Source organism: Dipodomys ordii, unplaced genomic scaffold, assembly GCF_000151885.1.
Source record: "Dipodomys ordii isolate 6190 unplaced genomic scaffold, Dord_2.0 Scaffold99, whole genome shotgun sequence".
Classification (NCBI taxonomy): Eukaryota; Metazoa; Chordata; class Mammalia; order Rodentia; family Heteromyidae; genus Dipodomys; species Dipodomys ordii.
Genome location: NW_012267315.1, coordinates 6,264,450 through 6,279,901, shown reverse-complemented (window position 1 = coordinate 6,279,901; position 15,452 = coordinate 6,264,450). Strand labels below are relative to the sequence as shown.

General features: G+C 41.5%; 1 protein-coding gene across 1 annotated transcript in view; it reads left to right on the top strand.

The window, feature by feature from the left end:
• Positions 1–3,655: 3,655 nt before the first annotated feature.
• Cfap61 (cilia and flagella associated protein 61) overlaps positions 3,656–15,452 on the top strand; it is a 230,095-nt gene continuing 218,298 nt past the window's right edge. Inside the window, exons 1-5 of the mRNA XM_013027044.1 lie at positions 3,656–3,798; positions 8,046–8,196; positions 10,894–10,970; positions 11,885–11,952; positions 12,458–12,584. Coding sequence (XP_012882498.1) covers positions 3,656–3,798; positions 8,046–8,196; positions 10,894–10,970; positions 11,885–11,952; positions 12,458–12,584 — 566 coding nt within the window. The remainder of the gene's footprint in view (positions 3,799–8,045; positions 8,197–10,893; positions 10,971–11,884; positions 11,953–12,457; positions 12,585–15,452) is intronic.

Below are 15,452 nucleotides of genomic sequence, written 5' to 3'. Positions count from 1 at the left end.
CTTTTCACTATGATTGGCTATTAATTGATTGTGTATATAATTAAAAACTCTGTGCATGTGTGCACCCCAGCTGATTCTGGGGCTTGAACTCAGGACCTGGGTGCTATCCCTGAGCTTTTATGCTCAAGACTAGTATAGTGCTGTACCACTTGAGTAACAGCTTCACTTTGGTAGTTAACTGGTAATGAGTCTCATGGGTTTTTCTACCTGGGCTGGCTTTGAACTGCAATCCTCCAGTCTTAGCTTCTGAATAGCTAGGATTATAATAGGCATAAGCTGTGTAAGCACAGATGTCCAACTTAAAAACTAATTTTTAAAATAAAAAGCTACGAATAATTGACATAGGTCATGGATTCAATGATTGCCTGCCACTGAGATCTATAAAGCTATTGGAAAGGAAGTACTTGTTTTGTCATCAAAACTTGAATAGACCCCTAAGAAAGTAACATCGTTTACCTAGGAGTAAATGTATCAGTAACAACAGGATTGATTGGCCCTGTGGTCACCAACAATATAGAGATTCACAGCAAAGTGTGAGATACCAAGAAAGCCTTGTCCATCTCTGGGTTCCTTGGCTTGGCATGTCTATAGGGGGTGAGGATGAGGACCCTCTAGGCTCCAGGAGCTGTGAGCAACTTCTTGGTGTGTGCTGTTTAGGAACCTGAGAAGAATATCCATGTTCCATAATAATATTAGTAATGATAGCTAATATTTTCTTAACAGTTAGCTGGATGTTACACATTGACCCCAGTGTTTTGCATATCCTAACTCATTTATAAAATGCTTTTATGCTCTGTGTACTATCTCAGTTTATAGATGAGAAAACTGAAGCAATACAGTTTAAGTATCTTGCCCAAAGTTGCATGACTAAAAAGTGATGGAAGATGTCATCCCTGATACTCTGATTTCCTAGTTTGTGTTCTTTACCACAGCCCATTTCCCTTCCCTGAAAACAACTTTCTGATTGTTGGGCTTTTCCATATTGGTAATCTACAAAGAAAGAGTGTTAGTATTTGAGTGGACTTGCTGCAGCTTAAAAAAATGTTTATTGGCAGCTAAAGAGTTTGAGTGGACTTGTTGCAGCTTGAAAGTGTTTATTGGCAGTTAGATGTTACATAGATACTGGGTTTCTGCTTTTGCAAAATGAAAATCTACTATTATGAACCTATACAAGACAGTATCCAACTAGACTCCATAGTTCACTATAGTCACCCTACTACAATGGGTGCACAGCAGTGGCCACACAGCACATGAAACAGGTAGTTCTCCACCATCCTCTAATACCAAAGGCAAAATAGACTCCATATCCCCTTCAGCATCTGTTGTTACTAGATTTCTTGATTATAGCCATTCTAACTGGGGTGAGGTAGCATCTCGGTGTGGTTTTGATTTGCATTTCTTTTATGGCTAGAGAAGTTGAGCATTTCTTCATGTGTCTATTGACCATTCTTATTTCCTCTTCGGAGAAGTCTCTCTTTAAGTCGTTAGCCCACTTATTAATCAGGCAGTTGTTTCTTTGAGATTTGTTGTTGGGGGATTTGGGCTTTCTGTTTTCTCTGCTGACTGTGAAGCTCAGTCCAGTGCTTTCAAACCTCGCAAAGCCAAATGATGTATTACATTTTGTAGGAAAATGCACATACACCCTACAATTCCATTCAGAATTTCCCAGGATCATTTGTGTGATAGAAATCAGGACAGTAGTTATCTATGAAGGGGATTGGCACGAGACAGCCTTCCAACAATGCCAGAATGTTTCCCTGTTGTAAGCCCACTAGTTAATAACAAATCAGTTTTTCCACAGGAAAAAGGGGAAGGAATAAGAGAGGGAATAGATGTATAAACAAACAGACCTACATTGAGAGACTGAGAGATTGAAACCAGTTTGTAGCCTATAGTAACCATCAGAACCATTTTCTAAAGTGTCTTTCTGGAACTTATACTCTCCACTGTTGGCTGCCAATAAAGACTGCTCAAATGTTGAAGGGGGTGATGCTGATGAAGATTCATTGTATTAACACACTATTTTGTTATATGCCACCTCCTTTGTACAACTACTTAAATATAAGAAAAAGGTTCTAAAGATGAGGAAAATGCTGTTTTACAAAGAAAGCAGGCTACTTCATTGTGGGAGTTCTCGAAGTCTTTAATGGGTGGATTAGTCAGCTTTCCATGATTGTGACAAAATAACCTGAGATACTTATCAACTTATAAATAAGAAAGGTTTATTCTGTGACATCTCCCCATTTGTTAGGAAATGGAAAGACTTGGAGAAAATTATATTAAGTGAAGTAAGCCAGGCCCAAAGAAACATAGGTTCCATGGTCTCCCTTATTTGCAATAACTAGTATATGTCTGGGACAAGCAGAATAGCTCAGATAAGATGGTGTTAAGGGAAATGAACCCCAAAATAGGGACACAAATGGTTTTTTATTCCTTGCTATTGTTTCTAACATATTTATAAGGTACCTTGTGATTTTTTTTGTCGCTTTGTATGCCCTTCCCCCATGTTATAACCCCTGTTTTCACTGTATTTGATGTTGGCATAATTTGGAGAGGGGAAGGGAAAAAACAAAATGTTTAAATAGGGATACAGATTCACCCATTGCAACAATGAGATGTACAAGACACTATGTTGAAAAACAAACTACAATTTAGGAGGGGTTGGGGGGGGTGGGAGGGTGTAGTTGAGGAGGTGGGAGGGAAGGGATGGTAGGGAAAAAACAAAGGAGGAGACAACAATGCTGGATAAGAAATGTACTCAGTACCTTGCTCATGTAACTGTAGCCCCTCTGTACAGTATTTTCACAATAAAAGAACTTATTAATAAAAAAAGAAAGGTTTGTTCTGGCCCACACTTTCAGAGGTTTTAGTCCATGGTTCTTAACCTTATTGCTTTGGACCTAGGAACATCATAGTGGAACAAGCCTGCTCAGCTCATCATGGCCAGAAAACAGAGAGCCAGGAAGGGACTTGGGGGTGGGGTGGGGAAGCAATATCTCCTTGATATTGCTCCTGCGAGCTGACTTTCTTCATGTAGACCCTATACTCTAAAGCTTCCACCAGTTCCCAGTAGTGCCACAGGCCAGCAACCATACCCTAGTACTTGGGCTTTCTGAAGACACTTCTAAACCCGTGCAGTCAACACGGTGACTCCTCAAAAAGGCTATTGCTAGCAGGATTTTCTGCATTCATGTGACCTCAGAATTTTTTTTTAAATATCAACATAACTCACAGAACTGCCATCCTTGTGCTTCGATTTGGGAAACTCCTATTTGAAAGATGGACAACAGCTGTCTATACCTGTGTCCTCTCTAACTCTTGATAACATATCATGGTGGCCAGTGAAGGAAACCAAATCTGTAAATTCTTTCAACATTTTATAATCCCACTGTTAGAATATTTTAAAGCAGTTTTTTTGTTGGAAACAAAGGATACAATTGCAGAAAGTGTTAGATAGGCTAATTTTCATTTTGGCTAGTTTGTGGTGACTACTGCCAGGGGAAATACACACACAGTGTTGAGTCATACATATATAATCATACATGTTTGTCCTGATCCTATAGAAACTGTACAGTTATATGAGTACTTTAAACAAACCAGCGGGTCATTTCAGATTAATAATAGATTGTTTTCTCTCTTTTGGATAGGAAAAAAAATGTCCATACTCACTTCTCCCAGAGGGAAGGTAGAGGTGATTCATTGCCGCAGAACAGAATCACAGGATATTTATTGTATCAAAAACCTCATCAGAAAATTTACCCAGAAACTGTTTGGGAGACTTAATATCATCTATCTTCTGTAAGTATATAACTGAGTGAATTCATGAGTGTTTATCCATTTTATGACATGACTAGCCATGTGGCAGAACATTTGCCTAGCATGCATAAGGCCCTAGGCTTGATCCTCAGCACTAGAAAACAAAGTTAAGAATTCTATTAGCCTCTGTCCTTATGGGACTTAGGTTGGAGAAACAGGCAGCTCACAGTGTAGTAAAAAAAAATGTACAGCAACAAATCACTGGAAACAACCAATCTCTGTGTCTAATGAAATGCAAATGGAAAGACTTCTCATGGGCTCTGTGAAAACTTCAGCTGCCCCGGCCCCTTGTGGAGGCACTTAGGACAACCTAATAATATTACTTTTATAAGGCTTTGTGCTTAGCAGCATTGTCTTACTGATTCTGAGATGCCTGCTGTGCTTTTATAACCATTTTACATAGGAGTTGGACATAAGTGGCTGAGCCTGGGTTTGCTCTTACCCGTTGCTTAAAATGTTCTAAACTTGAAAATATAGATTTAATTTTCTTAAAATATCTGTCCTTCCTTTCTGTTTAATTATAGATGACTATGGACACTAAAACTAGTAAGACAGTAAACAAAAGCCAACTATATGTATATATATATGTATATATATATATATTTTTTTGTCAGTCTTGGGGCTTGAACTCTGGGCCTGGACACTGCCCCTCAGCTCCTCAGCTCAAGGCTAGCACTCTATCACTTGAGCACAGTGCCACTTCCGGCTTTTTCTGCTTATGTGGTGCTGAGGAATCAGACGCATGTCCTCATGCATGCAAAGCAAGCACTCTACCACTGAGCCGCCTTCCCAGCCCCCAACAGTATTTTTATAAACACCACAAACAATGAATAGACTATATTTTACCATTTATACTCATGCTCAAGAGAAAAAGTTTTGGCCCACCTTAGAAATTAGCATACTTTTGAAAAGCAAAATAATATGTATATTGTCATTTACTGGAACTTCCAAAACAGATATAGGTACCCAAATAGTCTGTTTCCTTGACAGTCCAATCTCAAGGTTTAACAACTAGTTTCTTTTCTCATCTATTTATATTTTTTAATGGATTGCTCAGGCACAGAGATACAGAATGAATAAAGTCAATTTCACTTAAAAATCTAGCTACATTTTAAGGGCAAAAATCAGTGGATTTGGCAAGGCAGAGAATAAGGAATGAGCTGGAAGCCACCTCCAGGTCCAGAGCAGACTCCATGGAGGCGATAGGAGAGAACAAGGCACTGTGTATGATGGATGCTAGGCCACACCAAGGTGTCTTGTTTGCGAAGTTAAAAGAAAGGCAGATGTTCTTACACCAAGATCTCCATCTAGTGCACTTAAGTAAGTGTTGCTGCCCTTAGGAAATTTACTAAACAAATTGAACAAATGCAGCTTTAATGAAATGAGCTCTAATTTCTATTATCAGAACATAATTTGTGTATGCATTTGTATATACATTATGTATACATCTGTATATAATAATTTATACATTAACAGTGTTTCTGTAGTTTTGATTACTACAAAGAGCGATTTAAATCTAGTTGGTAATATGCCTTCTCTCCCTTTCGCTTTTTCTTCCTCTGGGCTCCCATTTTTTTTACTCCCAAGATGGTTTTTATCTGCCCTGTAAAATAGTAATGACTAAAGAAATAATAGCAGGTAGACATTATATACACAAAAGGATAATGTTATAAAAGTTACTTTTTGTGATAGGTAGCCATTTGGAAATTGTAGAGCGTTTTCCCATTGAGACAAAGTTTTGCTGGCTGGTTTCCCAGGCCAACTGGCAAAAGCTTATTTAATCTATACTGTCTGTGCAGGGTGGTACCATGCTAATTACACTACAGAGCCCAAGCACCATCCCCACGGTTCCCATGGATAAATGCATGTCAAGTTAAAATTGGGATTCCAGGAATACAATGTCTCTTCTTCCCTGAGAGGATGGTGGCCGCCCTCTCCCCACCACCTCTCCCTTACCACCACCACTACCATGATCACTTTCTTTCTTTCTTTCTTTCTTTCTTTCTTTCTTTCTTTCTTTCTTTCTTTCTTTCTTTCTTTCTTTCTTTCCTTCTTTCTTTTTCTTTCCTTCTTTCTTTCTTTCCTTTCTTTTTTCCAGCTGATATATAGGGAGTCTTGTGCCATGGGTGTTTTCTCATCTGAACCAGCCTGAGGCCATAAGTCATGGTTCTGGGAATCCAGGGCAGCAAAGTCCCAAAGACTAAGAGCTAGAGGGAGATAATCTCAGGGATGGAATGAGGGGAATTGGATTCATTGAATTCAGAACATGGAGGGCTGTATCCTCTTGCTAATGGGTCCCCTGTGTGGATACTATATTCTAGCAACTGGAGGGGCCATCCACTTTGATGGACTGCAGGTGCCAAGATTGACATCCTAAGCACAATGTTTCCCAGAGATGCCCTACTGCTAGTGACACTCACACATACATAAGCAGCTCTTGTTTTAAATGTTTCATCTTGTGGCACTGGAGTTGGAACTCAGGGCTTCAGGCTTGCTTAGCTTGCTTGCTCAGTTTGACATTCTTTTTTTTTTTTGGGGGGGTCCGGTCATGGGGCCTGAACTCTGGGTGCTGTCCCTCAGCTCTTCAGCTCAAGGCTAGTGCTCTACCACTTGAGCCACAGCGCCCCTTCCGGCTTTTTTCTTTTTGCTTATGTGGTGCTGAGAAATCGAACCCAGAGCTTCAGGCATGCAAGGCAAGTGCTCTACCACTGAGCCACCTTCCCAGCCCCTCTTTTTTTTTAATTGTGAAAATACTGAACAGAGAGGTTACAATTACATGGGCGAGATAATGAGTACATTTCTTATCAACCATTGTTGCCTCCTTTGTTTTCCCTTCCCATCCCTTTCCAAACCCCCCCCTCCCGCCCAAGTTGTAAAGATAATTTTTCGTTTTTCTGACATAAGGACTTGTACATCTCATTGTTGCAGTTTGACATTCTTGAGCCATGCTTCCAGCCCAGCTATTTGCTGGTTATTTTGGAGAAAGAATCATGAGGACTTTTGTACCAGAGCTGGCTTTAAAACCGTGATCCTTCAGATCTTAGTATCAGGAATAGCTAAAATTAAAAGCAAGAGACACTGGTCCTAGCTAAAATTTTATTTTTTTATAAAAGTGTCTTCCTAGTGATAGCAAAGGAGACTAGTGTTCCATTTATAGTATAGATATAAATTTTCTGTTAAAGTATTTCTATTTAAGTCAAAAATAGTTTTAAAGAAAAATATGATGTTAAAAGTACAGGAAGCATATAGGTATTAAAGGATTGTTTGATGAACTGTTCTAGTAATGTGATGCACTATCATATCGAAAAAACAGGTCATAAACATTATGGATCATGTAGTTCCATCTCTAAAAACAAACGAAGTATATTTCCACATAGAGCTGCCCTCCAGTATTAAAAATAAAAGTCTCAACCAGGCATAGTGATATACTTGGGTAATTCAGAAGCGGGAAGATAATGAGAGTTCAAAGACAGCCTGGGCTACATAGATCCTATATAAAACCAAATCAAAGAAATCTAATCCAGGCCAGATGCTGGTGGCTCATGTCCGTAATCCTAGCTACATAGGAGACTGAGATTTGAGGATTGTGGTTCTAAGCCAGCCCAGGCAGGAAAGTCTAGGAGATTCTTAACTCCAATAAACCACTCAGAAAAAGCCAGAACTGACAGTATGGCTCAAGTGTTAGAGTGCTAGCCTTCAGAATGAAGAGGCTCAAGGATAACACCCAGGCCCTGAGTTCAAGCCCCAGGGCCAGAATACTGATGGATATACAATAGCCCATGTCATCTCAGTTTGCTCAGGACTTAGCTGGTTTTAGCATTGAAGGTCTCACGTCCTGGGAATCCCATCAGTCCTGTGCAGAGGGACCATTGGCCATCCTAAATGTGAGTTTAGACTGACACAGGTATTGGTGACATGGAGATTAAGATAGGGAAAACTACAGTTGTAATTTTCCTAGCCAGTCTTCCAAGGAAACAGCTGATTCTACAACTATATCATCTATCTAGTGAAAAGTAATTTTAAATAAGAATTGAGTGGATAATAACAAATATCCTTCAAGTTCTACCCTCAGCTGGCTACAGTGTCATTCCTGTCTCTTGAAATGTTAGCCCTCAGGCAGTAGAGACTAAGCTCCAGGAGCCCAGGGAGGGAGAAAATGACCTATTTCTCACTTCTGCTTTGGTCATCTTGATTCATGTGTTCGATCTGGATCTGTAATCATTCCACAGAGAAAAGGCAAACCTTGCCGTCACCCTCTGCAATGACAAAGAGGAGATCATGGCCCAGGCCACCTTCGTGGACTATCCCAACTGGAATGTTGCCAGGCAGGATGGCTGGATTTCTGTGTTCCGTGAGATGGACAAAGACCTCCCATGCACAGTAAGATTTCCACCTCCTTCCCCTCCCCTCTCCCTCCCCCCTCCCCCCCCCCCGCCCCACCACCTCTCCATGCCTGTCAGAACAGCCTTAACCCGGAGGGGAAGACCTGGGTTTACAATGCTGTCATTTCAGCTCTTGGACTGAGAAGTCCAAAATCCACAGAAAATACATGACAGTTCAAACTGATGTGAGCTGGGGGTAGCAGCATAACCTAGTCAACCAGGTGCTGGCAAGGCTTGGCCCTTGCTCTGCTAATGAGAAATGGGAGCAAGGAATTCATGGAAGTGTCAGATGTTTGCATCCTGCTGTCTCTGAGGTTTTGTTAGGCTTTCAGGACCTCTGTTACCTACACAGTTGCCCTTGTAATAATGACAACAGAACCTTGGACTTAAGTCATATTCTTTGATTTGCAAGGTGCCCTTGCAGAGTGTGACTTATCTGATGTCTTCTAGCTGCAGTTACATGACAACCTGTCAGCTCACTGGAATTAAGTCAGTAGTTTCTGAGAGTCCACCCTGGGTACTCTTTTTTTTTTTTTCCAATCCAGTTGTGGGGCTTGACCTGGATGCCGTCACTGAGCTTCTTTTGCTTAAGGCTGGCACTCTATCACTTAAGCCACAGCGCCAACCATGGCTTTTTCTGTGTGTATGGTACTGAATCGAATCCAGGGCTTCATGCATGCTAGGCAAGCAGTCTACCACTAAGCCACATTCTCAGCCCCAACCTGGGTACTCTTGAGTGTGGTCTATGAGAGCCAGGCCAGGGACAGTCCCAGTTTCTGCCCTCATCTTTCACTAGTGTGTCCCAAACGCCTTAATGTGAGAAGAGAAAATATTGATTGGATGCATGGATACTGGTGGCTGATACCTTTAATCCTAGCCATTCAAGAGGATGAAATCTTGAGGACCAAGGTTTAAAGCCAGCCTGCTCAGACCAGTCCGTGAGACTCTTATCTCCACTTAACTAACAAAGAAACCAGAAACAGAGGTATAGCTGGAGTGGTAGAATGCCAGCCTTGAGTGAAAAAGCTAAGCAAGAACTCCAAGTCTTGAATTCATGCCTCAGTTTCAGCATGCACGCGTGTGTGTGGGTTCGCACGCACATGCACACGCACGTCCGCGTGCGCGCACACACACACACACACATCTGTCATGGGAGTAAAGGAGTTAATACATTGAAAGTGCTTAAAATTCTGTCACTATGGTTCACTGGACTTTAGTTTGTATTGTTTGTTTTCTGAGAACTTTCAATCCACAAATCAAACTCATGACTGTTTCTAAGTCTTACACCATCCACCAGGAGTGATACTGGCACACAATGTAGGGTTGGTAACCCAAGGCTACCTAGAGAACTATAGTTGGATCAGAATTTGTGGTTCTCCATCTGAGGATTCCACCAGTTTCTCATAGAAAATGTTCAGAACAAATTGAGCATGTGCAGACTTTCTCCCTTACATAATACAGCATAACAACCATTTGCATAGCAATTATATCATATTTAGTTATTGTAAGCAATATAGACATATTTAAAATGTGTGGGCGGATTGCACAGGTTATATGCAAATTTTTTCCCTTGGAGATACAAGGGACTGAATTTAGGACTTACTTTCTGGGCAAAGCACTCTCACTTAAGCCATGCCTCCAGCTTTATTGCTTTTGGTTTGTTTTTCCAGATAAGACTTAGGTTTCCCCGCCCCCCCCCCCAGGCCAACTTTGGGCCATCCTCCTACCTCTGCCTTCCAAATAGTTGTGATTATAGGTGATTATAGGTGTTACTCTGTTCTGACTTCAGTCGAGCATTTATGGATGGAACTGCAGAATTCCTGGAACCAATCCCCCAGTGAAACTGAGGGTTGACTGTACCCAGAAAAACAGGAGCTCAGACAGGTTGTTACTGTCCTGACAAATGTACAAGCACTGCCCTCTCTAGTCAATTACTTTGTATGAACTAAATTTTGGATTTGAAGATTTGCTTATGGACACAATATTCTGCTATATAGATAGATAGAACTACACTACTATTTATTGTTTAAGCCAGTTAAACAGTCTTAACAAGTTATAGGATGAAAAACTCTTAAAAGTAAGGATTTACTCTGAAAGGCTATTAGAATCTTGTTAACTTTGAGCTTTCAGTTCCCAGGTTTTCTGCATCCTAAGAGTAATATTGGATTCGGACTCTGGGAATGTTCAACAAAACAAGCCTTTCGATCCCTAACGTGACATCTGCCTTCCATCCTTCAATTTCATAACAGAATCTTTCCCTCCCTCATGTCCTGTGAATAGAGCAGCAGCTGCTGACTCAGGAGCCCTGGAGGGAGGGCGATTGTCTTTCAGTTAGCATAGACACCCTTGGAGACAAAATGATGGAGTTCATAATTGATTTCACTCCCCTGCAGGCTCTTCCCTGCCCACAGTGCACCTGTGAGGGCAGGAAGGAAGAACACGGGTGCAGTAGCTTGCACCTCATTATGATCCCAGTTTTCTTAAATAATTCTCAGCTCTTAGGACAGAAGGCAACAGAAGGAGTTGTTATAGAGGACTCAAATGCCACCTGGATGTCTCATCCCTTAGACATGTGTCATCTCCAAATGCCTTTAGCCCTGGGTCTGGCTGCCCTGATCGCCTCTCCTCACACTGGCTGTGTACCAGGCAGTTTGCTGACTCAGTGTTTAATCTTTAGTCTTCCTTTCTCCTGCAGCCTCTGAACACACTGTTCTTGCACCTGTTCGTGGCTGTTGATGAGTATTCCACTGGCTGCTGCAAAGAGATCATCAAGTGAGTACAGAACTTTGTTCATAGGGAGCATGGAAGAGGTGTTGTGTACAGGTTTTTTTTTCTTTTGTGCCAGTACTAAGGCTTGAACTCAAGGACTCAATGCTTTTCCTTGGCTATTCCAGTCACAGTTAGTGCTCTGCCATTTGAGTTATGCCTCCAGTTCTCACAGTTTTGACATGCCATGTAATTCTTGCGGGAGGGTGGGGGGAGGATTTCTTTTGCTTACTGTTCATGATTAATAAAATTAACTTTTTAACAGCCACAATATTGCTATAAGAAAATCAGCTGAAATTCTATCAATCTACTTTTCCATATAGTTCATGTCTATCACTGCTATTATCTGTGGTTAACAGGTAGAAGAGTCACTCAAAGAAACGAATTTTTGAGAGGTAGCGGAAGAGAAAAGTGTTATAAATAGATGTTTTGTTTCCCCCAAATGGGTTTTCTCCATGTCATCCTTAGCAGTGTGTTATCATGGCAGGCTGCAGAAGCATCCTGAATAATAAGACACCGGGAAAGATGATTCCCTAGGGCCATTGAGTCCTAGTGACATGATCCTGACAGCCGGCACAGACTTTTTTTCTTTTTATTGGGGGGGGTGCTCAGCTTTCAAGTCACTTTGTAATGTCACACCAAACTATCCAGATGCCAGGTCAAAGGTTAATGTCAGCAGAAATCTGGTGTGCCGTGTGGACATGGTGCCCTTTATTCCCTGGACCTCCATGGCACAGAAAGCAAAGAAGCCCTTTGCAATCGAAGAAAAACTGCCCTGGAAATGATCTGCATTCGCAGACAGAGAACAAAGGCGAACCTGTGGGCTTCTAGACACAGTTTTTCCAGTGGTGGCATTTGTCCCCATAAGGGGCAACCTGATGGGATTTCTCTGTTATTAACACCCACTCTTTCCTTGCCAGGACAGTGTTTAAGACTGTGCCAGAACTGCACTATATATTCCTGATAGTGCCATCCTTCATGAGTCTAGGTAAGGCCCCTGGCCTCCTCCTCTCCCCATAACTGACATGGGGGACTCTGGTTCACAGTGCTACTCTTGGCAAGGGGGGAGAAGTGTAGTCTCCAGCTGTCAGTGTGTCATGTACATACCTGATTACAGCCATTCAAACATGATTTTGAGCTGAACACCAGTGGTTCATGCTTGTAATCTTAGCTACCTTGGAGGCTGAGATCTGAGGATCTCAATTCTAAGCCAGACCAGGCAGGGAAATCCATGCGACTCTTATCTGGAGTTCACCAGAAGTGGAGCTGTGGCTCAAAAGGTAGGGCACTAGCCTTGAGCAAAAAAGCTCAGGGACAGTACCAGGCCCTGAGTTCAAGCTTCAGGACACACCACACACACACACACACACACACACACACACACACACACACACACACACACATGCTTTTGAACAGAGATTACATTTTAGTCTGAAGTTTCTCAAAGCTATTCCTTGATCAAATGATGTCATGTTTTTCTTCCTTTGATTCAGGTTCAACTCTCATAACTGTTTTTGACCAAGTGGGCACCGTTCCGTCTCTGTCGTACAGTGAAGACTTTGCAGTATATATATGTTACAGGGAAAATCATTACCCCCAGCTACACATTCGCAGAGCCAGGTACAGTTGGATCATGTCTTAGTGCTTTTAAACCTAAGCTTGAGAACAGTTACTTTTATCAGTGTTGTTTTTCAATTTATTTTAATTTATTTTTATGTTTTGGGTGGCAGTACGGGGTGGGGGTGGGGTTGAATTCAGGAATTCTACCACTTGAGTCTCAGCCAGTTCTCACACTTTTAATCCAGGCTGGCTTCAGATTACCATCCTCCTACTTTTGCCTCTCAGATTGCCTCTGAGATTATAGGCATGAACCAACAAAGCCTGCAGGACTAGCTTGCTGATGGTCCTCATTTAGTTCTTGGTGGCTACAAAGCTATGCGTTTTCTACTAGAGGGTCCAATCCTCACTTTCAAATCAAACAAACCTAAAAATGAATCTTCCTATTTAGTTTTCCCAGTAAAACTCACCTGTATTCTGACCTTTAGTGAATGAGGGTGTGATTAATCCCAAAGAGTGGTTTTTTAAGCTAAATGTCTTCACCATCAGTAAGGCCCTCAAGTCTCTAAGTGACAAGTGGTGTTTTGAAAGATGGCCCCATTCTATCTCCCATCCTGCCAGGTCCCCTACCATGTGACCTTGCCACTCCTCCCATTAATGAGTGGGCTCTGTGTCCTTTCTTTAAATCTGGGGAGATTATGCCTGCTTTCATAGTGGATCATGGTAGATGCTCTGGACCTTGCAAGGCTGGGACACTTCTGCCTGCTTCTTTGGGATATTTGCTCTGGGGGAAATGAGCGGTGTATAAGAAAGTAGTCTGAGCCAGGCACTAGTGGCTCATGCTGGTACTCTTAGCTACTCAGGAGGCTGAGCTCTGATGATTACAGTTTAAAGCCAACCTGAGTAGGAAAATCTATGAGGTTCTTATCTTCAATTAACCATCAAATCCTAGAAATGGAAGTGTGGCTCAAGTGGTAGAGTTGAACAAAATTGCTAACGGAGAATTCAAGGCCCTGAGTTTAAGACCTAGTCCTGGCACATAACAAAAAGGAAAGGAAGAGGTCTGAGTGCCCTGAGAAGCTGTGCTGCAGAGTACATGGGTTGCCTCAGGCTTCAAGGGCTGAGAGCCTCTACACTTACATATAGGGATGTGTGCTCTCATTGAAACTATTAAAGACTATTAAAACTAGAAAATTATTAAAACTAGAAAAGAGAGAAAAGTATGGTAGAAGTTAGAGTCTCTAAAAGTGGCAGAAGATGCAGTGAAAGAATCTGATGGGAGTACCAAATAGACTGATTCTTTGTCTTGAGAAGGCTGTGCTCCTGAGTCACATGTCAGTGTGTGGGTTTCAGAGTTTGCAGCCCAGACTGTCTCCTGCTGCCTGCATTGATGAGATATCGATGATACCTATTCCAAAACCCATGAGATAGAGACAGATGCCCAAGATCAGGAATGAGAGGGATTATTACTATAGGTCCAACAGGCAGTAAAAAGGTAAAAGGGAATGTTACAAACTAGTCTGCATCAACAAATCCAAAATTGTAGGTAAAATAGGTTCTTTGAAACCCCAAACTACCCAAACTTACTTAAGAAAAAATAACTTGAATACCTTTATATCAGTTGGGAGAAACATGTATCTGATATAGTTGTGATAGTGCGTATCTATAATCCCAGTCCTCAGGAGATGATGCAGGAGGATCCTGCTCAGCTTGGGCTATGTAGTGCAAAACAAGCAGCAGCAACAACAATTACATCTGTACTTAACACGTATGGCTTTACATAGCATTTGCATTGTATTAAATTAATCTTGAATTGATTTAAAGCACACAGAAGAATACATGTAGGTCATAAGAAATACTATGGTATCTTAGAGTTGGCATCCTCAGACTTTTTTTTTTGAGAGGGTTCTGGACCTAATCTTGTATGGTTATGGAAAGAGAACTATGCTTGTAGATATACATACGTATACATTGTATATAGATATGCATACACATACATACTTATATGTATGTGCATAGTATTTTCATATGTCCTGTTAAGAAATTAGGGCAGGCATGCAGAATTCAAGAGTTAATGAGGTCATGGAGACTTCTCCTCACATTTTGATGGAAGGCCCGTGGAGAAGCCAGGCAATGTGTAACACAATCAAGATCCCCTCTAGGGAGCCATTAAGGTCAGAGTGTGAATTTGTGAGGGTGAAGGTGAAAACAGTGATGACTCCAAGAAGTTAGGAATGCCAGGAACATGAATATCTTCTGAGGAAAGCCACAGGCAGCGAGCAGATCCAGCCCAAGAGGCAAAATAGGCTTTAAATCAGCAAGGCTGTAGCAGTACCCACTCCCTTTGGTGATTACATCACATACCAAGTACACTGGATGCCAGACATGAATCCACAAAATTTAATGTTTTCCCTGATACACTTGTGCTTTGCTTTGGTCCACTTCCTTTCCATGCCCTCCTTTCATCCTTTTGGGATGGAAATGTTTACTCTGTGCAATTGTATGATGGAAGCCTCTAGTTTTCATTTAAATTCCACTTCTTGTGCACAGCTAAAAGTTTCCCTTGAGTCTCAGAGGAAACTTTGAACTTGGCCTTGGAACAATGCTGAAACTGCTAAAAGTCTATGAGGACTCTCAATGATGGGCTGGATGTATTTTGCATTATATAAGATAAACATGAGCTTTCACTGTGGTAAATAGCCTAGTATATATATCAGGTACTTTGTATGCTATTTTTTTCCTGTAGTATAGATGCTTAAACATGGAATTTCTTTTTTTTAATTTAATTTTATTTTATTTGTGAACATACTGTACAGAGGGGTTACAATTGCATGGGCAGGATAATGCGTAAATTTCTTACCAAGCATTGCAGCCTCCTCCTTTGTTTACCCTTCACATCACTTCCCAGCCTCCCCCCTCCCCCCCAATCCC